General features: G+C 42.7%; 7 protein-coding genes across 7 annotated transcripts; 4 read left to right on the top strand and 3 right to left on the bottom strand.

Annotated features, from left to right (window-relative positions):
• Positions 1 to 1,167: 1,167 nt before the first annotated feature.
• On the top strand, positions 1,168 to 3,026 carry BGW36DRAFT_436253 (uncharacterized protein; the record flags this gene model as incomplete). The annotated part of the gene is made up of 5 exons (XM_046221445.1): positions 1,168 to 1,260; positions 1,318 to 1,459; positions 1,491 to 2,361; positions 2,414 to 2,618; positions 2,688 to 3,026. The coding sequence occupies 5 exons, from the start codon at positions 1,168 to 1,170 to the stop codon at positions 3,024 to 3,026; spliced, it is 1,650 nt and encodes a 549-aa protein (XP_046078669.1).
• A 3,021-nt stretch (positions 3,027 to 6,047) lies between these two features.
• On the bottom strand, positions 6,048 to 7,294 carry BGW36DRAFT_354426 (uncharacterized protein; the record flags this gene model as incomplete). The annotated part of the gene is made up of 3 exons (XM_046213519.1): positions 6,048 to 6,437; positions 6,497 to 6,670; positions 6,782 to 7,294. The coding sequence occupies 3 exons, from the start codon at positions 7,292 to 7,294 to the stop codon at positions 6,048 to 6,050; spliced, it is 1,077 nt and encodes a 358-aa protein (XP_046078668.1).
• An 856-nt stretch (positions 7,295 to 8,150) lies between these two features.
• On the bottom strand, positions 8,151 to 10,266 carry BGW36DRAFT_457370 (uncharacterized protein). Its single transcript, XM_046221964.1, has 5 exons — positions 10,175 to 10,266; positions 9,024 to 10,122; positions 8,911 to 8,969; positions 8,808 to 8,858; positions 8,151 to 8,757 (listed from the first exon to the last, which is right to left on the bottom strand). The coding sequence occupies exons 2-5, from the start codon at positions 9,921 to 9,923 to the stop codon at positions 8,415 to 8,417; spliced, it is 1,353 nt and encodes a 450-aa protein (XP_046078667.1). The 5' UTR covers positions 9,924 to 10,122; positions 10,175 to 10,266; the 3' UTR covers positions 8,151 to 8,414.
• Positions 10,267 to 10,926: 660 nt separating this feature from the next.
• Positions 10,927 to 13,624, top strand: BGW36DRAFT_436248 (uncharacterized protein; the record flags this gene model as incomplete). Its single annotated transcript, XM_046221444.1, has 6 exons — positions 10,927 to 11,057; positions 11,165 to 11,696; positions 11,750 to 11,830; positions 11,894 to 12,519; positions 12,582 to 12,770; positions 12,847 to 13,624. The coding sequence occupies 6 exons, from the start codon at positions 10,927 to 10,929 to the stop codon at positions 13,622 to 13,624; spliced, it is 2,337 nt and encodes a 778-aa protein (XP_046078666.1).
• Positions 13,625 to 14,809: 1,185 nt separating this feature from the next.
• BGW36DRAFT_285205 (ferritin-like domain-containing protein) lies at positions 14,810 to 15,918 on the bottom strand (the record flags this gene model as incomplete). The annotated part of the gene is made up of 2 exons (XM_046210298.1): positions 14,810 to 15,591; positions 15,651 to 15,918. 2 exons carry the CDS (start codon positions 15,916 to 15,918, stop codon positions 14,810 to 14,812), a joined length of 1,050 nt encoding a protein of 349 aa, XP_046078665.1.
• Positions 15,919 to 19,436: 3,518 nt separating this feature from the next.
• BGW36DRAFT_368632 (uncharacterized protein) lies at positions 19,437 to 19,800 on the top strand. The gene has a single exon (XM_046215015.1). The coding sequence runs from the start codon at positions 19,443 to 19,445 to the stop codon at positions 19,662 to 19,664; it is 222 nt and encodes a 73-aa protein (XP_046078664.1). The 5' UTR covers positions 19,437 to 19,442; the 3' UTR covers positions 19,665 to 19,800.
• Positions 19,801 to 21,279: 1,479 nt separating this feature from the next.
• Positions 21,280 to 22,862, top strand: BGW36DRAFT_368629 (uncharacterized protein). Its single transcript, XM_046215014.1, has 3 exons — positions 21,280 to 21,607; positions 21,709 to 22,042; positions 22,110 to 22,862. Exons 1-3 carry the CDS (start codon positions 21,403 to 21,405, stop codon positions 22,738 to 22,740), a joined length of 1,170 nt encoding a protein of 389 aa, XP_046078663.1. The 5' UTR covers positions 21,280 to 21,402; the 3' UTR covers positions 22,741 to 22,862.
• Positions 22,863 to 22,898: the final 36 nt, after the last annotated feature.

Raw genomic sequence — 22,898 nt, 5'->3', positions numbered from 1 at the left:
AGTTGGAGGCATTAATGGCGCAGCGGACCTCACAGGCTCAGCATTGTTCGAGCAGTTTGCTTTCTAAATCCTAACATGGCACTAATGGCAGAACTGTGCAGTGTTAGAGTACCCCATAGAAATTTGGATCGAAAATCTTAAGTTGCTTCCATCCACGTTAATTACAGACACATGATCAATTTTAAAAGGACATAAATGAGAATGATAAACAATACTGGCTGGTCTTTTAAAGCTCTCTCACACTTTTTCGGGATGTGTAGAATAAGTAATTTGCAGTCAAAAATATCATGATAGGTCGGCCATCATTCTCCATCTGCTGAACTCCGACAAAGTGTTATCCTAGATTACGACTACAATGACATCAAATTCTCCACAAACACCATCTAGAGATGGATCTTTGGAGATGCTGGTAGCTCATCATGCCGTTTGGCATATCGCTCCCCAGTTCCGCTGGAAAGGATAGAGTAGCAGGCTACCTCCTGACCACACAAAACGGATTCTGGAAAATAAAACCTAAGAACTACTAGCTATATTAACCTCGTAGGTCAAAATTAATAGGCATGGATAGACTATTAAGTTATTTATGAAGAAAATGAGAGACATCTAGACGTTTTCAGTCTGGCCAAAGTGGAACTCATGCGGCAGCGCCACATGGACCAGGAACAGGTATGAGGAGCACAAGCAAACTATTGAGAATGTCGACTCCAAGCTGCCACTGTATATGACGAAAAGGTTCGGGAGGCGGCTGAGAAGAAAAGACGAGAGGCTGCAATAAAATCATCACAATATGTATCAATACAACATAATAATAACAGCTAAAAAAGCTAGCGCACGCCACATTAGAACTATTTTTCGTGCCCACATCTGTATTGACATTACTGTAGATGCTAAGAACAAGTAACTGGTGACTGTCACTTATAACAGCTAGTATGAGTAGTCCCAGTAAGTCGTAACGTATTTCTCCGCATTTCTACCTCTCAACCGAGGCCACCTCGGCAAATTGTCCAAAGTCGTAAAGCATAGACCAACTACTGTTCCAGAGAATATGGTGATGTGAACCCAGAGAGATGATAATTAGAACTTGTTGGGCACTGCAAGGCCACCGACATATCCTACTTTTCCGAAGGAAAAAAGAATCATACTTTGACCATCTGTACATTACATGAAATGCCTTGGTTCAGTCCTAAGCGATGCCCTCTTCCACAAGAGGATATTGTATCTTACGCCTTTGGTAACTGCGACTACGATCATGAGAAACCCGTATGCGCCCCAACTCTGATAATCAAACCTGCTCCAATACTAACTACGGGGCCCAAGATATACCATGACCTAGAGAATCCGGAAAGGACGATGTCATGGACACAAGTTCGCTCAATGGTAAGAAAGCTAGTAGCAGGAATCCGAAAAGCTGGGTTGCAAAAAGGCGATTGTTTTAGTATAATGTCGTTCAATGATGTAGGTACCCCTATCCAAATATTCATTGATATAAGTATTGACAAATCAACATATTATGTACACAGCATGTTTCCTAGGGGGTATAGGGGCGGGAGGAATATTTTCGGGCATGAATCCAGCCTATCGGGCCCAAGAAATACGACACCATAGCAAGGTTGCAGAAATAAGACTTTTTATTGTGGAGCCAGAATTGCTTGAAAGTCTTCAACAGGCTCTTCCCGACCTCTCCAAACAGAATATCTTCATTTTCAACACCCGTGGCCAGAGGGTTCCTTCAGGTTTCCGCTCTTGGGAATGGCTCCTTCAGCAAGGTGAACAGGACTGGGATCGAATCACTGATATTAAAGCCTTGAAAACGACAGAAATTGCTAGACTCACTACATCAGGTACAACAGGCCTCCCAAAAATTGCTATGCAGTCCCACCATAATGCTACTGCATTTCACTTCATGTATGACCAGACAAAAGAGAGGCCGTGGGAGTCTCGACAACTCTATGTTCTACCTTCCTTCCACGTAGCGTCTGTGCCAGCTATGCACCTTTTCCCGCTGCGTAGTGGTGCGAAGGCATGGGTCATGAGACGTTTCGAGCTTGAAGCCTTTCTTGCCGCCATCGAGAAATATCATATCACTGAGATAGGTGTGGCGCCTCCCTTGGTCCTTGCAATCATCATGTCACCTCTGAGGCACAAGTATTCGCTTCTCTCAATCAAGGCGATCGCATGTGGCGCCGCTCCACTCGATGCAAAGTCGCAACGGCGACTCCAAGCGTTATGTGCTCCTGACTGTATCTTTACTCAAGTCTGGGGAATGACAGAAACAACATCAGCACTGAGTTGTTTCCGGTATCCAGAAACGGACGATACAGGCAGCGTTGGAAATCAATTTTTGTACAACACAGACGTCAAGTAAGTTCAGTCGCGCAATTGATTTGTGTGATAATAAATAATGATGACTTAGATTAATCGATGGAGATGGAAAAGACATAACTGACTTTGATGTCCGAGGCGAGCTTTGTGTCCGAGGTCCAACGGTCTTTCCAGGATACTACAACAACCCGAAGGCTAATAGCGAATCGTTTACCGAGGACGGATTCCTCAAGACAGGAGATATTGCATATTGCGACAGAATATCTAAGAAATGGTATATTGTGGACAGAACGAAGGTAAGTGAAAATTTGACGAAAACGCTGCACCCTAATTTGAGCTTTCAAATGACAATTATCAATATTCAGGAGTTGATAAAGGTCAGAGGCTTTCAAGTTTCACCCTCTGAAATCGAAGCTACTCTGCTAGGACACCCAGATATCATAGACTGTGCGGTTATTGCAGTACGTTTTTTGGAAAATAACAACGAAGAAAGGCCTCGAGCATATATTGCACGAAGACCAGGGGCAGTGATAAATGAAACTGAGGTTCGCAAGTTCATCTCAGAAAATTTGGCAAGATACAAGGCTTTAACTGGCGGTGTTGTATTCGTTGACGCGATCCCTAAAAGTGCAGGTGGAAAGATATTGAGACGAGTACTGAGGGAAGAGGCTCAACGTGAACTGCATTCACATGTCAAGCTGTAGGATGTCAAAATGATTTTTCAAGAATGCACCTAGTTGACCGTTATTTAATAATAATCTTCCAAGGTAGATCCCGGACGTAGTCCAATATTGTTAAAATTTTTGCTACTCAGTATGTAGGAAGCAGTTCGTTGTCCATATTCTAGAGACCACAAAAGAAAGTAGTCCGCTTATTTATGTTGTGTTCATTTGCCAAATATAAAAGTGAGCAGAAGATATAATAAGAAATGAAGCAGTCCATTTATACCCTCCAGGATACAGGCCCGTAACTTGACTCGCCATGAACACTTTACCGGATTTTTCTATGAGTAAGGAACTTGTATAGATGGCAGTAGTCTAGGACGGCAACCTAAGAACTATAAGTAACGACAGCTATGCCTGCCCATCTGACGGTGAATACGAGAAACCGCGCAGATTACCGGTAATAAACCCACCTTTAATTAGTATACGAAAGGCCCCTTATAGCAGCACGAATATCTAGGTATCTTAAACTATATTTATATGATGTCTTATATAAGCTTAGTTCTGCCCTTATTATGCACCCACACTTCATAAAACCAGTGATCTTGCGTTGATTCAAGCTATAAATACTAGGGCTGTTACTCTTTACGTCGTTCATACTTGCACTTGACAATCACATAGTTCTCTATAAGGGTTCGTGCTTGACTAATAGAACGCGTATCCATGTGCTTTGTATGTGCTTGAATAGCAGCAAATATAGTACCAACATCAGGTGAAATAGCTGGAGGAGGCGTGGCAAGAGACAACGTCGGGGTATTTTAGTAAAGTTACAGAGTTGATCCTGGTATAGTGAGGTTAGAAATAGAGTGAATTGTAGCTGGCAGACAGCTGCGCTGTGACTTTTTTGACCCTAAGAAGTGAGTTGCGATATCTACTTCGATCATGCTGTGATACAGGTAGCTCAGTGAAAAGGCCCACTTATGCCCCTAGAAATAGTTTAAACCTTGATCTATACTGGTCTCAGTTTTCTTCTATCTGGGCGGTTGCTGGTAATGGAAAAAGGAGTAAGAGAGATGTCGATGCTGGGCTTTCAAATATTAACTAGAAGCAAATCTAGGATTCCTCACTAGTGCTCTCCTGCTTGTAAGTGACATCCGTAAGTTACTAGAGCCGACGTAAGAACGTGAAAAGTATTGAGGGATCCAGATTCAATGATGAAGTAGATGTACTCGTTTAATGTGGCAAGACGCGCCTACCATTGTTAGTTTGCGAGGGATAGGGTGTTGCCACGTTGAGCCATCGAATTGAAATTTTAGGGTATTTGGGAAAGCAAGTGATTAATTGATTGTTAGAATATGAAAAAAGGACTGAAATTGATTTTCATCTATTGCGTGAAATCTGCGTTGATCGTAGATAGGGCTTCTCTTAAACACGAAATTCCCCCACTATTCGTATTTCCTTCACCTTACAAACTAAACTCTAACTGATTCCCTGCGTAATCGTAATCTCTGGCAAAAAACCTCTTAGGATACTCAGCCGATTTTTCACCTGGAAAACGATATTCCTCAGCACATCAATTCGTACACGCAGGGTTAACTCTTCCAATTTAACTTCCCGCAACCACCTAATAACATTTAACATACCCGAATCTGGTTCTCCCGGCCGATCCACCCTAACCACCTCTGAAGCGATTGTATTGCGTACTCCATAATCTGATTTATCATCTGGGTAAGATCAAATAAGTACGGTTCGTGAACTTGAGACCCTATCCTATAGCGTATCCCATGGTTTCCTGGAATTCAGTTGAAATTTCAATTTAGTCACAATCCACTTCCACTTGAAGGCATAGAGTTTGCGATTTGTTTCTAGTAAGTTGCATCTCCTAGATTTATTCACAAGACGTGTAAGTGAACTTCCAATGAATTGTCTGTTAAGCTCGTGGCACACTTGCTAGAGCTGAGAACAATGACCTGTGTGCAAAAGGTACGAGCAATCTTGAGATATGTGGGCCCCTACAAAGAATATGACTTTAACCAGTTTAGGTTGCGATTATTGGAGCTGGTCAAACTGGAATAGTGGCAGCACTTGCGGCTCGGATTTACAAAATTGATAAGCCTGACTTTCTTCAACTTTTCCAGAGGTATAAAGTTAAGACTATTCAAAATGACCTATAACGACAGAATTGATTTTATTTGATTCACATCAAGTATGTTAACAACTTGATACTTAGCTTAAGGCTCGAATACTCCCACTATGTTGATTTAGTATTCCGTAGTTTTTCTGCCCGAAAAAGCCTCAAAATCTATGACAATTCCAGCCTCAGATATTACTAGTTAAATAGGGTATAACGTAGCATATACTGATAATTCATTAAAGATAGTTAATCAAGCTATCTATCAGAATACCAAGATCTAGATCATGGCCATGAATGAGCTATTGATAGTACGAGAAAAAAATCGTAATTTACTGACTACACATGAGAAAGAGAAGTGAAAAAGACTGATCATATGCTCGTTATATAACCTGTTAAGGTGGCGTTCCTAGTATCAGGGTCTGAAACTTGTGAGAAGTCAGAATGAGGTATCTCATCTTACTACTAATCGTCCAGTTGTGCCTCAACGTAAGCCTCTCAGCTACGTGTACCTAGGCAGTATTGGTACATTTACCATTTACCACAATAATCTCGGATATAAATGAACCCGTTCCTAACGAGACTAATAACTAACTTATAACATGTAATGATTGTGCGGATAATTACAACGAAAATTCCTTCCCATACACACTTCGAAGTGTGGTTGATAACAAAGATAGTAGTTGAAAGGGAATGGGAGAAGAAGGGAGAGAGGGTGGGGACGGTATTTTAGAGTCTACCTGATAATGACCGACATTCATCTATAAGGCCTGTGGATAATATCCATTTGTATTCTCTTACAAGGGCTATACACAAAAAGTCCGGTAACATCTGGTATGAATGCATGCTGAGGATTACCGGTAAAGTAGATAACGGAATTGAAGATCAAATAGGAGCCCTATTATTTGTGAGAGTAGGGCTACTATGAAGAATCACCCGAAGTAGAAGTATTCCCACAAGACGACTCCTTTCTGGCTTTCTCCACCAACAAGTCCACCCTCAATTATACCAATCCATCTTGTGTATTTAGGTGCCGGCGTAGAGTATACTATATCGGTTGGAACAATCAAGAACTCATATTTGCCGTCAAAAGCAGCATCGAGGGCAATATTCAGAGTGCCATTTGGATAATTGCTTCCGGTAACTGGTGTCACAGTAACATTCCCAATGATGATCAACGTAGGATCATTGCCAATATAAATACTACTGACTGTCTGGGTGCGTCCTTCAACTGTTGAGAATACGATAGTCAAGTCTCCTACTTGTGCATGACCCCAGTACCAGCTCCCAGCAACTTTCGGTAGTCCAATTGTTCCCCAGTTCTAGTCCAATATAAAGTTATTAAAATGTATTCAAGGTGTTAAGAAGCACAGGAACTCACACTGTCATGGTAACCACTTCCATCAAACAATAGTCGATCACCTCTGATAGTGAGGTCTACACCTCCCAATGCACCTGGGATCGAATTCGCCCAGTAAAAGCCCGGAAGAACACTCTCACTCACATTATAAAGCTGCTGAGAAAGAAGGTTGAAAGGATACTGAGCTGGCGATATCTGGGATAAATTGTCTTTAAATTACCACTGCTTTCAAACGTCTAGCAAAGTACCGCATTGGGTGATTTGCAATAGAGGAATATTGTATCAGGAGTAGACTTTGATTCTTACCGATTTCAAGTATACACTTCCCTGAATGCCTTGTTCCGGTGCATTCAAAGTGAGAACATACTCTGAAAGGTCCGGTGTTCCCTCCCAGCTACAGCCAGTACCTTCCCAAACACCAGAGGAACCTTGTCCAATGGTCTGTATCGTTATATTGGTGGCAGGGACTGATGCCATATCGAATAATGTGCCGTTGGGGAACTTTCCGTTGATAGCGACGTAAGGAAGGATTTCTGATGCATTTCCAAAACCCAATGCAAGTTCGGAGCCAATGTTGAATTGAACAGTAAGGCAAGACTCTAGATCAGAGCTCACCACATCAAAATACCACCATTGGTAGACTGTACTATTTATATAATCAAATTTGGGACCGTCAATTGGACCTTCCAGCGAACTCACCACGACAGTTGCGGGTTTGTTCGCTTCCTGAAGAGTCCAAGATGACGTAGGGTATGAAGACGCCGCCGCGTCTACTAACAAGACAGCGTTGAGAAAGAGAGCTGGGATTGTAAAGGCCATGATTTAATCTCAGCACAATCAACAAGAGCACAATAAACAAGAGGGAAAACAATATAGCTGTTAGTCAGTTAATACCCAAAGTATATTTAGAGACAACTCTATTAAGTATTTATAATACACCAATACGCATCCGCGGCACCTTCATCCTCAGCTTCGCCACACCGTTTCCTACCTACGCACTGACTCAGAGATGCTGACTCAGTGATCGTCAACTGTACGTATTTTCCCAACCAGACTGGTTATCCGAGTTCAATACACATACTATATCGCATTCGTTACACTAGCGCATAACAGACTTACTAGCTACTTCTAGGCGCAGTTGCAAAACTAGTATACTGTTAGTGAAGGTAACATTGGCGGCTTTAAAAATTGGGATAACCTAGTTTCTGTTGAATGGAGGGCGGTTATGGTTCATAGAATGGAGCGTATCAGCGAGCACTGACTAGCGGTGATCTGGAGGTGTAACCAACGAGCTGTATCGCTATCAACTGACTAGTTCCTGTTCCTTGTATATACATTAAGACTCTATCCAGAACGCTACCCTTAAAACGCGCAGAGCTTCCCCAGCACCTTGTTACATTGGGAATTTGCGTTCTGATTGGCTGCCTAGTAGCCTCCAAGTCAAAGCCAACTCGGCGTCTCCACGATCTACTTTACAATGAGAATAATGTTAGGACGTACGATAAGAAAGAAATTGGGGTCTTTTAACGGTTCGTCTTTCGGTTATTTCTTGACCAAGATGTAAGAAGGGTGATCGTAGTTGATCCGTTCGGTTGGGAATTATGTCTAGCGCCAGGCCGCAGCTGACTCGCACTCCTGAACGTTACAGGGCTTACCCATCATGTTTTTAAAACACCTCTCGCCTTTAGTTGTTGTCTTCGATCTTATATACTAGATTGAGTTTGTATGGGTATTTCCATTTCAAGCTATTCACATCTTGGAAGATATATGAATGCTGGTTCTTGTGTGACATAGCATAGCGCGCGTGCAAACTCGCAGTAGGTTCCAAAAATTCTCACCGGGTCCTTGGACGGAGTAGTTTGAAGAGAATAGAACATACTCAAACAGAAAAAATTTCTATTCAGATCTTAATGAATCCCTTGGCTTGTAAAATTTGTTACTATGGTATCAGGATGTCTGCATTCACTGCTGATGGATAGTAGGTTGTTGCCGGACTCTCTTTATCAAATAGTCTCTCCACACTAGGTTCGAATACTGGCATCTGGCCGATTAGGAAACGCTTTTGTTCGAAGTATTCAGGAGTCAATGTCCACCATCGGATATCCTGAAATCTCTCATTAAAGGCACCGGAGAAGGAGTAGAGACAAGTATGCCGGTTCCTTAGACAAACATCTTGCAAGTCAAAAGGCCAGTAAAACTGTAGACTTGCTGCAAACTTTTCTACATTTTCTCTTGTCATGTAAGTACCTCCTTTGAGAACTAGAAACTCCCTAAATTTTGGCCTTCTGGTCGTCAATTTTGTTAAGATTATGATAGCGCAGGAGGAACACACCATGCAAAATAATCGACTAGAGTTTGTTGTCTGCTTAAGCTCCGTGGTGATCTGATAGTGTACATTAGCTTTGAAGATCATTGAAGTAAAAGATAGTACAGACCTTCGGGCCATGAATGGGGGCAGGGAATGGCTACTCTCACCTCCGAGGCCAACGTTATCCTTTCCGTTATTAATGCATTTTCTTCATAATATTGAAGGTTATTCAAGACTTACTCGTAGTTTTAATCTCAGAAGTTTCAGAATGGCTAATCTTTCCACACTACCTGCAGTGGAGAATAGGCATTTATCAAATTGACGAAGAAGCTGCCATCCAATATCTAGGGTATACCACCCCTCAGTTTCCACCCATCCATACAAGACCGCCCGAATAGCAATATCAGCATCTTGTAACATATTAGTGGATATCACACTAGCCCCCAGCTCCTGAACCATATTAATGGCATTGTCTACCACAGAAAATATGCTCATATTGTCGTTATCATTTGTGAAAAGTTCATCTGGCAGACTTATAGTGGGAGCAACAGACATTGTCAAGCTTGGCATTGTTTGGCCGAGACCAGAATTAAGTATGGGTGATAGTTGACTGGATAAAGAGAGAGATGAAGGAAGAGGACCAGGAGATTGCTGGTGCACCTGTAATTGTATTGGCAGTTCTCCCATTGAGGAAGTTCCGTAAAGAACTGTGTCACTTCCCCTAGATGAAGCTACCACTCTATACATCTCGTCGTATAGTTTGAAATCTGTTGTTGCTGACACAGCCAATGAAGATGAAGTTGATTCCGCATCCTCAGACTTTGGACAATCCGAGATTTCAACTCCACGAACTAATTTACCTATGCTTGTCATGGTATCCTTGAGTCTCTCTTTCTCCTCGCGTTCTTTTTGAAGTTGCTGTATTAAAGTTTCGAATTGTCCATTTTCTTTGCTTTGCCCCAAGGCCGTGACCAGCTTTTCCAGGTAAGAAATATATGTTTTTGTTCTTTCGCGCACAGTTCTTTGTGATTGCCGGTCGGTTTCTCTTTTTTTCGCCCGGCGAGCGCTATCCAACACCTGGCGTGTCCTTCCAGATGGACGACCATGAGATAATGAGGACGTAATGCAGCTTTCAGACATCGCGGATTTGGCAGCAATAGAAAATATGGCGAGAACTCTTAGGGTTGATGCGGTTTAGGGAAGGGTCTCAGTTATAGTCGATCCCATGTCACCACAAGGACTTCGTTAGTGTTTGAATGGCCAATCCTTCATTTAGCATACCATGATATGATTTTATCATACGTGAAAAGTTCCCAAGTGACTGACTGGGAGAAATAACCTAGATCATATTAAAATTGTGATCATTGATTGCTGCGTCGTTTCATACTCACCTCTGGCGGCGGAATTGACATATAGCCATCCCACCAAATATGAGCAGCAAAGGTTCCCAGCGATTTCAAGTTCCTAGGCTCTTGAATTAGGCGTACCCTGTAAATTTTTCGTTTATTGGGGTCTGGGGTGTGTAATAAACCCCACAATAATGAGGGGTAGGTGCGGATACACTGGGACGGTCGGAAAACAGAACCAGCCAATAGTTCTCCATACGAAAGTGAAAAACCGAGTCAGCATTGTTGACTCGCTAGCGTAGAAGCTAGAAATAACATTGCGCTTGGATTTCTGCCAATCCGATCACGGCAGAGCAGAAGAGTCTCCCTAAAGTATAATTGATATCCATAATTTTCATTTCATTAGGCATGAAGTAGACAGCACTGTGCATACTCAGCCATGGGTGGTATGGCAACCGAGCAACTGCCAAGATGACGCATGGTACGTGTGTACGCTAAGGTTTCTGTTCTGTACCGTGAAATTGTACTCCGCGGATTTTCTAAACTAGCCAAGAACTTTTCGCGTCAAGAATACTATAATTATAGTAATCCCCAGATCAGTCGTAATCATACCGATACGTTATTCAGCTACGAGCACTATGCGCATGATCACACACCAACTAATCGACACAATTTTCCGTTTTGCAGAGATACAGGGTTTCCCTTTCAGGAAGAGTCGTATCTTCGTCCTGGGTGCTGTGTACAAGGCTTCTATTGCCAACAAAAAATCTATATCAACTTCTGAGCTGAGGTAAAAAATGGTGCAACACAGAACAAGAGCTCGCGTGGCCTGCTTTTCCTGCCACCAGCGGAAGATTCGATGCGACCTTGCGATACATGGTTGTCCCTGCACCAACTGCCGACTGGATAAAAATGATGGTTGCGCACCGTACACGACCGCTTCTAGCAGGTGAGTACTAATTCACTTTTAGACCAAAGCCTGTTAAAATTCCCTTCGAATTGCAGAGATCACCGAGGCTTCAGATTGATAAACAGTGCTGAGTTAGTCTGCAGAAAACCAACCCGTTTTGCAAAGCCTGAGATATCTGACAATGACAAAACACAAGACCACAATGTCTATCGTATTGCATCTTTCAATAATAAAGTGATCTCACAGATCACCTTCGACGAGTTTATGGCGTCTGTGCCAGAAAATCAGGCTCACATTGTTTCCCGTCAAGATTCTTTCGCAGCCCAGAGATCATTAGAAATTGAGGAAATTATGGCCACCGCTTCTCCACTGGGCAATGTGTTCTTTTCTTTTCATCAATTTCTAGACACCAGTTTCTTGTCCACTTTGCCCGCGGATGATATTAGGTTTTTAGCATCTAAAGGTTGCATGCACGTCCCAGATCATAACATAATCCTTCAATTCTTACAACAGTACTTTCTGAACGTACAACCTTGTCTTCCAGTGTTAGACGAGGCTGATTTCTGGCATATGTACTATGGACATAATGATGGAACAAGCCGCGGTCGGAAAATGTCCCTATTTGTATTTCAAGCACTCCTCTTTGCCAGTTGTTCGGTAAGTTCTTTTGAAAAATGAATATTTCATACTGAGTTAACACTATCATGAAGTTTGTTTCGCAGGATATTGTGCGAAAATGTGGTTTTCATGACAAACGTTCTGCAAGAAGTTCATTTTATAATCGAGCAAAAGTCAGTTTAAACTTTTATTGAATTTAATCAGGTTCAAACGAATATTAACCCGTTGCTGTGCAGCTAATGTTTAACCTGAAGGCCGAAGATCGAAGTTGGGCAAGAGCTCAAGGTGCATTGCTCCTCGCATATCAGACTTCCTCAGATGGTCCGCAATCTGCCAGTGTATGGCTATCGTGCGCAATCGAAACTACGATGATAATCGATGCCCACGTGGCTCAATCTTCCTCTCGTCAAGATGACAAAATATCTTTGAAGAGATTATGCTGGTCAATTCTCTTGCGGGATAGAATTATATGTTTAGGACTGCGTCGAGGCTCTCAAATCACCTCAAATCACCTCAATATGTGGCAAAACCGGCTGGATGAAAGGGACTTCGCACCTGAGATTATACATTCCATGGTCTATAATCAGGCAACAAAGTGTGTGCTATTCGACATTTTTCAGACGCAATGTGAACTAGCCATAACGTTAACTGACTTGGTTTCGATCGTCTACTCTCACGGGTTATCACGATCATCAGTTTCTCCAGAAGAATCCGAAGAGTTGATTATTAAGATCCAGAAAATCAAGAGTAGCCTGTCTCAATGGAAGGAAGTTGCTAATATCAAGCTACACTCTATTTCGTCCTCTTCAATTGCCACTAAACCAGTTACCATGTTTAAAAACATGACATTTTTATTGTACCAGTGAGTCATTGGTCCTTCTAGATTCTCTACCAGGTGTCTACTGAAATGGGCTTGTATATTAGCACCGCAAGAGTAGCTCTGTCTCACTATGAAGCGTTCATGGTGGAAGGTCACTTCAAATATTTCCAAACCCGACATAGCAACCAGCTACAGGCAATAGGAAATGAACTTAGAGATGCGACCGCGGCCGCAACTCGAATTATTAAAGACTTTAGCGCAACTGGACAGATTGAAACTTTGCCGCTGAGCTTGTAAGATTTTTTCCCCACAATATTATGGCTTAGCAGGCCAATGACAAGTACAGAAAAATCACTGATGAAGTTTTAGAGTTGCCTACGCCGCCTTCCCGATGATACTTTCCGCGGTAGACCTGAAGCTATCATCCTCCTTCCCGCAATTGACTTCCCGTCAACAACAGTTAAACTGTTTTGCTAAAGTTGTACGCCAGTCTCAAAGTCTCTATGACGTTATGGATGAGGCTGCAATTCTCTTCAACCGTATACTCCATTTAGCATATTCAATGATAAAAGGGTTGTTCCTCCAACAAGATCATTCATCAGCTGCCGGTCTGAAAAGTCGCACATCCAGCTGGCATGATGCCTTTCTCCGATGTCCTAGATTTCACCTTCGATTATCGGCAGCCATGGACTATAGTCTTTCTTATGGTCACTATCCACGCAATGACGCTCTTCCTCGCCTTGTTCGTCCTGTGCCATCAATCCTCATGGAATCCCAGTCATCGTGGATGGTCAATCATCCTAAGACACTCGGATGTGACGAACAAGCCGAGGATGATCTTCAAAATTGTTCCCCCCACGAAGGATACCTTTTTGATGATTCGACACCCATTTTGCTTTATGAAGATTGGTCAAACCATATACATATGACAGAAGAGATGACTCAACAAAAGAAACACGAGACTGAAACAGACGCTGAATTAAAAGGAGAAGGAAGCGTATTAGAGCATGTCAAGTATCACATCAACATGGGGAATGATCGAACCATTCGAAATTATGATCAGAAAAGCCAAAGTTCTGAATATAGTGAAGTATCTATGAACCTCAACTTCCTTGACCTAGATGCTCTCAAAGCGCGAAGCAGGTGAGCATTACGATCACTATAGAGCAGAACCGGCATGATAGTAGCGCTCAGTTCGCTTGGTCCCCAATCAAGAATGCACTCTATCTTAATGTACGATATACATATGATGTATCTAAAGAATCTATAGAATAATCTTGTAAGGTTTGCTTGTAGTATTTGAATCTATTATGTAAAAAACGTCTCTTAATACTCTGTGGTATATAGATAAAATAAGTATTTCTTTATTGATATGTGATCTATTTTCTCGAATTGAATATATTGTGTGAGAATATATTATGAAGCAACACTTGTAAAAATTCAAGAATCAAGTTGGTCAGCAGAATATTAAGGTTTTGTGCCTCATATTGAGTGTATGAGTTGATCTCCTTGGAGATCTCCAAGGAAATCGCTCATTGACAAAGTGGGTGTTTGTATTGTTTGCATTGAATAGTTTGGTATTTACGTGTGAGTGTTTGGCCATGAATGGGTTCTCTGATTGGTGGATGCTTGACCCTTAAGAAAAATAACACAATGTCTACCCACTCAGTGTTCAAAATTGTGGCTGTAATGGATTAGCCGCCGCCTCTGGGGTCTACCATGTTTCAAACCCTAAACTACGAGCGTTTTACCAACATAATCTGGTATCGAAATTTCAATCATATCAATTGGTTTTCATCGAAGAGTCTGGATGTGATAAACAAAATGGATTTAGACAGACTGGTTAGTCACTACTGGGTGTTACACTAGTGCAAGTATCTAAATTCTACCGCAGTCAACGTTACTATATACTTCAAGCATATACTCAAGATAGTAGTATTGTCTAGGAGAATTTTTAAGGCTCGATTAATAGTCCGGTATTTGAGAGTTTTTACTAAGCGGCTTCTCCGCCACCGTGGGAGCATCCTGCACATAACGCTGCCAATGCATCTGGATGAGAAGTTCGCCTTCTGTGTCCCCACAAAAGTTACACCAACGATTATCCAGGTGCTAATCTCCGAAATGTCGTACTAGGTGACGATGATAATCGCAGCGTTTCAATTAGACACGGTAGGGTAAGAGAGATTATACAGGTATGAGAGCACTGCTTTAGCTAATTATAAGAAGATAAGAAGTAAAACCAGAAAATAACACATAATAAGGGGCGATATATTTCAAACACATTCGTTTTATAATGCTCAGAAGGAAATCGGTAGGTAACCATCTTGCCTTGCTATGCGAAAATGATCGCTGCCGCGACAGCGATGGCGCTCATGACGCCGGATGAAACCCCAATAGCGCTGGCAGCGCCTGTGAATTGGGGAATAGATGAGGTTTTGGATGGTAGGACACCAGTACTGGAAGGAATAGAAGGAGTAATTGTCGGCGAAGGTTTGCCATTCTTTGCGCCAACCTCTATGACAGAAGGGCCAGCGACAATGTTCTCATCGGAGACAGTTCCGTTGCTGGAGGTAAGGACAATGTAGCTCTGACCCATTACGCCGCTCGGGATTGTGACTGAGTATCCACCGCCAGACGGAGTGACAGTCGTGAACACTGGGCCTGTAACCGTAACAAATGCTGCATAAACCTTACTCGGAGCCTGGGCATTGCTGCTAGTGGCTAGAACAACTTGAGAACCAGCATTGAGAGTACCAGTTGAAGAGACCGTCAAGGAAGGGAATGCCTTCACGGGTAGCGATGGGTTGGATGAAGGGCAGGACACAATAAAAGAAGAGGCAAGGGTGTAGACTTCATTGAGATCTAGAGGATCATCAAAAGGCTGAGCAAAAGGAACTTCACCAGCTATAGCGCGGAGGTAGGAGCTGTGTCGAGCCTCAACAGTAAGGATGGAGCCAGCCGCAGTCAAGTAGGCTTTATTGGCGATTGAGGCGGCCGCGCCCAAGTATGCACTTACTCCAACACCTTCAAGGATGTTGGCGGTGGCAATGAAACTATCCACGTCGGTGACTGGGAAGGCGTAAGCGCAAGCAGCGGTTGCAGGAGCGCCAGCACCTATACGTAGAGAGTTAACTAATGCGGCCCTTCCATTATCTGAGGCGTGGATCGCTTACTCTTGAGGGCTGTACTCAAAAAGGTAACATGCTCCGCCTCGTCTGACGCCACTCTTTGTAAATTGATGTAGAACGGGTCCGCGTAGCCGGCGTTGATGAAATCAACCTGAGTGAAGTTCTTCAGCCCAGTGGCATAAAATGCAGCTTCAAGATGTTCCAAAGTGAGTGCATAATTGAGAATAGTAGCGTCGTCAACCGCGCGTTTAGCAGGAGAGGCTTGTGTGGCTCCAGCCAATGCAGTAATGGCAAGGTATCTGAAAAGCTTCATCTTTGTAGTACTACAATTCTGTCTGAAGGATTAACGGTAATTCGATACCAAGAAAATGAAAAGGCCGGAAAGATATAGACTTGGATGTGGGAGCGTTCCAGCATGGTTCTTATACGTGATAGACATGATAGTATGATTACATAGACTGCTTAAAATTCACACATAGTTGGCAGGGATGAAAGTTAATTTCAACTCACTTCCTCATTGGGAGTTGGCGAACTCGTATATGTCGTATTTGCCGCTGCTTTAGCCGCTTTGGGCCGACATGCCACCAGATAAGGAAGTTCGCAGTCCGTATCGGTCGTATACGGATCAGAACAGAAAGAGTGCCCACTTTTTAGCAGGACTATTTCTTGTTTGGAAAGAAGCACCCAACCCATTACAGTTAGACCTTTCGCAGCGGTGATAAAAAACTTAATTGTCTAGAAATCTTATAATTATTTGTCAAGCTTGCGCTAGGTCATCCACGACTCACCAATCTGGCTGGGGTTGGCACTGGCGCAAAAAAATCCTCTATCAGGGTCGAGGCGTGAGCAGGAGAACATACCAAGTGCAAAAAGCCATTTTTAGGGTTACAAGTTGAGCTTTTACAATATCTGGGGCACACAACGTGTTCTGGCGACAGGAAAGCGCATTTTGAATAAAGGCGCCTTCCTACTTTAGCGGAAAGCGCTTTGTAGCCATGCCAATATCGAGCCTTTTCAATGTTCAGAAATTCCAACACTAAACTTTCTTGGTGAAGTTGGTGCAGAGGTATGTATCTTGTTGTATTCTTATTAAGAGGAGCAGATGGGCTGCTATATATATGTGATGCCCTACATGTTAAGAGAGGTCTATTGTCAGAGTTCCAGAGCGAGAGATCAAAAACAGGAGTCTATTCATCAACAAGTCGAACTCTGAAGAACTAAACCTATGCTCCCAAACTAATCTATCTACACTTGGCAGGGTATGTCCTGCAGAAAACTGTAACGGGGATAGACGCAGGAAGCATGTTTATGCCTGATCCGGCAGGACCGGGGGGCTAGGAATATCCCGGGGGTCAATTGTAACTTGTCATAATTGATACCATGAGGCCCCGGGCATGATGCCAGTACCCCTCAGCTCGCGATATATGCCTTTATCTAGTTAGATTAGATATCAATGACCTGGGGTAGGGACTCAGGCATATAGGCTTGGTTTCCCACCTAGAGGGGAGAAACCAAGCAATATCTTTTGTATAATATTTGACATAACTATCAATATAAGCCTACTCGGCTTCGAATAGCCTTCGGCTCGAAGCCTTCCCTAAGTATATAACCAAAACCGATAACTTCCTCGCTAGTAGTCTTGCTCTATAGCATCAATATCAATCGATGAAGCTTCAACTCACCCACATCTAGTCTTTCCAGACACCCCCGGACACGGCCCCGCCAGACCGTGTTACAAAAATCACAATCAGTATGGGGAGGTGGGAGATCTCCTGCAGAAATATATCTCTTGCCGGAATCGTCCTGCCAAAACCTAACATAACTAGATTTCGATAAGTATAAAATTTTTAAAAATTAAATTATTAAATATACTTCTACAACCATCAGAATTGTCAGTGTAAAGTCAACTTTGAGTCCAACATTTCTATCTATAAATCAGCCATCTAACAAAGACAGAACAATAGTCCTTATTTAGTCACAGACAATACCCCCAATGGCTCAAAAATTCAAATATTTCTCGAGGACCCATCTGACACTTATGAATACTCAATGGACAACTACTCTCCTATTAGAAAGTCAATTCCACAATTATTAAGCCATTGTCGCTGATATTATATTTTGCAGTGATACATCAACGAACGAGTAGAAGAAAGATTGGTTTCTTCATCTCAATCCAAATAGTAATCATATATTATTGTTTAGATACTTAAGATGCTGACTTTGACTAGGCCGAATCCCAATTATCATAGACACTATTCAATCCCGTTCCGTCACAGTGATGAAGACCTGTGCAGAACTCCTCAACCTTTTGCAATTTGACAAACATAATATTTTTGGATTCAAAGACCAACTGGAGCAAGCGAGCTTCAGCAATGGCTCCTTTTCTGGTATGGCAGCGGTACTCTGTACCAAGGAATCTCAGCTTCTTCAAATGTGGCTCAGAACAGAGCGCCTTCGAGTTTTCCCACACGTATTCACACCGCCTTGTGATTGCTTATCACCGACGCTGACATCGTCCTTGCCAACAAGTTGCCATCAATCGGTTCCGTAAAGAAACATATAGAGTGTTTGGCATTCTTGAAATCCAGCTATCCAGCGAATACAGTGGTCAACCTAAAGAATATCCAGCTGGATTGGGCAAAGGGAAATACTCCATGGCTGACATTGGGACCTAGCCATAGGCGAAAAATCAGCACCTCAATGGATACACAGATAAAGAGATGAAGGATTTTCCACATCTCCTACAGTTGGTTGAGAGAATTGCGCAGAGGCCAGTCGTCCAAAGAGGAATTGGAGAAAAGTACAAACAGTAAACAACTTGCTAACTACTATGAGTGGATATAAAAAGTACACTTGACTAGAAAGAATACTAAGAAGCTCACTCATCCACTACCTTGCAGTCCTTCAGGCGCTCCTTTGTCAATTTATGTAACATATAGGCCACTAAGGCTCATTCCTTCCAAGATATTCAATGTATATAATTAATTGCTTGGTTGATTGAAGCCATGGCTACAGCAGACAAATTTGTTGAAGATATAGGAATTTCTTGAGATTAAGATCAAAGACCCCCTTTACCCTCTAGTAGCCTGGGCAATTACTAGTGTGCAGCTAGTTCTGCTCTATCTCAATCAAATTAAGTAGCTAGGGCCGAATTCTACACATAATATAAATCAAGATGGCTTTGAAGAAACGAAAACCTCTGATAATTATAGAGCAAATGAGGAACTACCGCAACTGTTTAAAGGAATTTCATCCACGGCCAAGGCCAGTTTTATGGCCAAGGGAATGACGTTGGTCACTCAATCACCGCCTATGCTGACCTGGTCGACTGAGAATATGCAACAATCCTCTTCTTGCAGCGCCAGACTGGGGCAATGATGTCTTGAAAGACGAATATGCTAGTAATGGCGGTTAGTAGCAGCCAAAGAGTGCTCTATGGGAGTGTTGTGAGCTCTCTTAACCTATGCTGTTTCATTACAGCAGGCTTGTCTGATCCTGTAATGGCTGCGGTACATCAATTACTACGATTTTCACGGCCTTTGAACCGCTGTAAGATAGTCTCCTTGGGTCGTTCACCGGCGTTCAATATCACGTTGATCGGGTATTCTCTCTCGCATGGTATCAGTCCAAAGCGAGGGATATTTCCGCTTTACCCAATGTGTGAAGTTCCTTATATATGACTAATGGAGGATTTCTTAATTTTATTATAGCTGATCATTTAGACATGTATCAGAGCATTGATCTTTATTAGAGCCAGCATATCGTTCCTTCCTTAAAAGCTTTCAAATTCACCCCATGAACTACCACAGCTTAAGATGTCCAAACAGTCAACCGGGAATGCTAATCTCGACATCAAAATGCTCCACTAGTGTGCTAGATGCAAAGCCACCCCATTTATGCATTGAGCCAGTGCAACAGCTGAAGTACAGAACCAGATGCACTTTAGAATCCCTCAGTACAACCATAATTGAGATGGACTTTCCCTTCCTGAGATATATACAAGGCAAAGTCTTTTTAAATCAATGCTGCAAATGGCTGGCATATCCTAAGGCCCGATGAGGGTCGAGCGGTGCTAGATGATTGCTACAGCCGGGGATGCTACATATCAAGTCGGTTATTGGTGGATAGTCCAGCGGGACTGATGGAAATTCTCATTGGAACTTTTGGAACTCCACTGGGCGGGATTAAGAGCGTTATGGGATTTCTATAGGAGTACGGACATGGGAGTCAAGAGCAACTTTACAAAAGTTTTATAGAAATTGCCAAGGTCTAAAGGGTCCTACTTAGACAGAATTGCCCCGAACGCTAGTGCGGAGTGAAGATACAAAAAATGAAAAGTGTTCGATTGAGGTTGTAGAAGACCCTATCTGTGTAACTAGTCACCCGACCGTGACTAAGCCTACGCAAGGTAAGATCTCGAAAATTATGTAAGGTCGGCCTTTTCGACTGAGGTGTACCAGATTACTACTAGACCTCTATTGGATCAAGAGTACGGAGTAGTGTCAATTGATATGTTTAGAACTCTATCTGCTTTTACAGTTGGATTAAATATCAACCCGTTCTACGTATATAGAGGCACGTCCAGTAAGGTCACATGATATTCAACCTCTAGTTAGCTGAGAAGCTGTCCAAACGTGACAACCTTTGCGAACAAGGGTCCAACGGCTGCGTAGAGCCACCCCTGCAAGCCCCTAGACCAATCGAATCAGTCCAACCAAAATACTTTGCGGAACGTTAAGAGTCAGCTACTACGTAACTGTGCAATAGAGTTTGGATTACGTAACGCTACAATAGATGTTGGATTGGGATGAGACATGCATGTGTTTATGTTGGTGTTGGCTGATTTTAGTGTAAGGAATTTTAGCGTAGTATTAGTGTGTTACTAAATTGCAAGGGGAAGAAGCCTAAATTTTAAATAACTGTGAACTAGATCTAATTTATACCTAATTTACTAATAGACCTAATCGCTTATAATTATCCAAATAATGGCAAATTCTAGAAATTTTCAGGGAAAAATAACACATACAAACCATGATTTTGACAGACCATTCCATGGCGCGTTATACTGCACTAGTTGGCTAATAGTTGGGTTCTAGTAATGAATGATATAGACGGCGCCGAACTAAAACAAACTAATTAATCAGCACCGTAACTATCATAGGAAGTGGAGACTGCAACTGAAAGTAAGTTCATCACCTAGACTAGCCGCTTCGTAAACGGAGATCAGAACTAGAAGTTGAGTTTCTTGGATGTCTAAGTCCTCATTCGCAATAATACGCAGTGATAGAACCACCATCAATACGTAGCTACGAAGTTATTAATAAACGGATTTTATCATGTCTCTATTATCACACAGACTTTTTGAACATACAGCGCTAGTGTATCTATACTAAAATTACTAGCGGCCTTCACTTTTGTATCGATTAGGATTTTCATCTCGAATTGTAGTATATGCAGATTTTTGGTTCGGAAAAGGGCCGACAGGCTTTACCAATAAAATCCTACTACAACGTCAGCTTATTTCATATTCTAGTGGTTTCGTATTGAAAATAAAAGCGGGCTTATCTTTGTATCGATCAGGATTCTCACTTTGAAACGCATATGCAGATTTATAGTTTCAAAATAGCGCTGACAAATTTAAGCCGTGGAATCCGACTACGGTACAGCTTATCTCATTCAAAATAACTACATGTTTTTCATCTTCATTAAACACTTTGGTTCACAAACTGAATACTGTATATAACACGATAAAATCCAGGCAGCTCCTGCCACTAACAGCGCCTCGAAACTGATCGTTATGTCAAAGCATTTAAGCTATTCGCTTGAACAGGTACCACCGCAAAACAACTGTGTCGCCGATGAGTTCGCAACGTCTCGTCAGCACTACAATCAACTGAATGCCTACGTGCCCTATGTTGAACCGGCTAGTCAACAATATTCTGGACTGAATGCGGTTACACGTCGGAGAATTCAGAATAGAGACGCTGCGCGAAAGTATCGAAGTAAGTGTCATGAAGTCTTCAAGTATACGACTTACAGGCTCTGGATACCCTTCGCTTTCATGCGGTCAACAAGACATCCCAATAACAGTGACAACCACTAGGCAATCGATCAACAATCACAAATGAAAGGCCATCGCAAACCTATGCTACGCACAATGAACAAAGTTTGCCTAAAATTAGAAACAGAGCAATTCAACCTCGACCGTCACAAAAAGTTTTTACATCCTTGAGTGAAGAGTTTCCAGCTCACAGGCCTCCAGCACAAACACACAGCGCATACGCAGACTCAGCCGCATCAGGAAGCAGCCATGACGAAAATATTTTGCTCACTCCTCCAAAGTCTACTACATCGTCATCCAGCCGGCTGAGTGGAAGGTCACAAGATATTCCGGATGAGTTCCACGACATGCTAGTGGAAAAAAAGCTTCTATCACAGTGGGTCACCAAGATGCGATCGACCCTGTGTACTATGCAGTATCTGACAGGTATTATCTCTCAAAAGCTTAGATAGTGGATTGGCAGACCTGAATAAGGTACCGCCCTCGATAGAGGCCTATGGAGCTGTGTCGTGGCCCAACACATCTCACTCGGACCATTACCCTTTTATGCCGGACAGCACCAGTGGCAACTTCTCAATGACTTGGAGTGACAGCAGAGAGCGTTGGCCAACTTCAGACTGCACCCACCCACCAGTTCCTGCTGAATCCAGGCAAAATCCTAAAACGACCGCCTCTTTCACACTCTCTTACGTCGATGATCCCACGTATGCCACACCACACAATGATGAAGTGTTATCAAGTCACGACGACTCCGATGGCGATGAAAACTACCAGACCTCTCTACATATTGCAGCTAAGTGTGGCCATGAGAGTATGATTGACATGTTGTTGAAGAGCAGCATTGCTGTAGATCATCCCGACAGCGAAGGAAACACGCCACTTCATGTTGCTGTGTTGGGACGGAATTTGGTCATTCTGCAGCGTCTCCTCGAGTGCGGTGCAGATCCAAACATCAGAAACTTGAGTGGGTGGACGCCAGTCCACCTTGCAGTTCAGGCGGGTTCGGTGGATGCCGTTCGAATGCTGGTAAGCTATGGAGGCGACCTGGGCAAGAAGGCTAGGCGAAATGTTTAGAATGTTTCATTGCATCACTCTACGCTAAAGAATAGACATAAGGGACGGGAAATATTTATACAGGTTTCGTTGCGCTTCAAGAATGCAATTGACGGCTTACTTTGCTATCCTAGTGACATAAAGTCTTTATATACACATCAGTACCATATGATCTACGT

Source organism: Talaromyces proteolyticus (assembly GCF_021365285.1).
Source record: "Talaromyces proteolyticus strain PMI_201 chromosome Unknown BGW36scaffold_1, whole genome shotgun sequence".
NCBI classification, from domain to species: domain Eukaryota; kingdom Fungi; phylum Ascomycota; class Eurotiomycetes; order Eurotiales; family Trichocomaceae; genus Talaromyces; species Talaromyces proteolyticus.
The sequence above is the reverse complement of the archived record's forward strand: the minus strand, read 5'-3'. Positions and strand labels throughout refer to the sequence as shown.

Excerpts from the sequence above, each read along its gene's own strand:
- BGW36DRAFT_457370 (XM_046221964.1), bottom strand. The coding sequence starts at position 9,923 with ATGTCTGAAAGCTGCATTACGTCCTCATTATCTCATGGTCGTCCATCT. Across the intron at positions 8,859-8,910 it reads CCCCCATTCATGGCCCGAAG|ATCACCACGGAGCTTAAGCA; the intron begins GTCTGTACTATC and ends GTACACTATCAG. Across the intron at positions 8,758-8,807 it reads CTAGTCGATTATTTTGCATG|GCCAAAATTTAGGGAGTTTC; the intron begins GTGTGTTCCTCC and ends GACGACCAGAAG.
- BGW36DRAFT_368632 (XM_046215015.1), top strand. The coding sequence starts at position 19,443 with ATGCTAATCTCGACATCAAAATGCTCCACTAGTGTGCTAGATGCAAAG.
- BGW36DRAFT_368629 (XM_046215014.1), top strand. The coding sequence starts at position 21,403 with ATGTCAAAGCATTTAAGCTATTCGCTTGAACAGGTACCACCGCAAAAC. Across the intron at positions 21,608-21,708 it reads CGCTGCGCGAAAGTATCGAA|GCAATCGATCAACAATCACA; the intron begins GTAAGTGTCATG and ends GACAACCACTAG. Across the intron at positions 22,043-22,109 it reads GAAAAAAAGCTTCTATCACA|CTTAGATAGTGGATTGGCAG; the intron begins GTGGGTCACCAA and ends ATCTCTCAAAAG.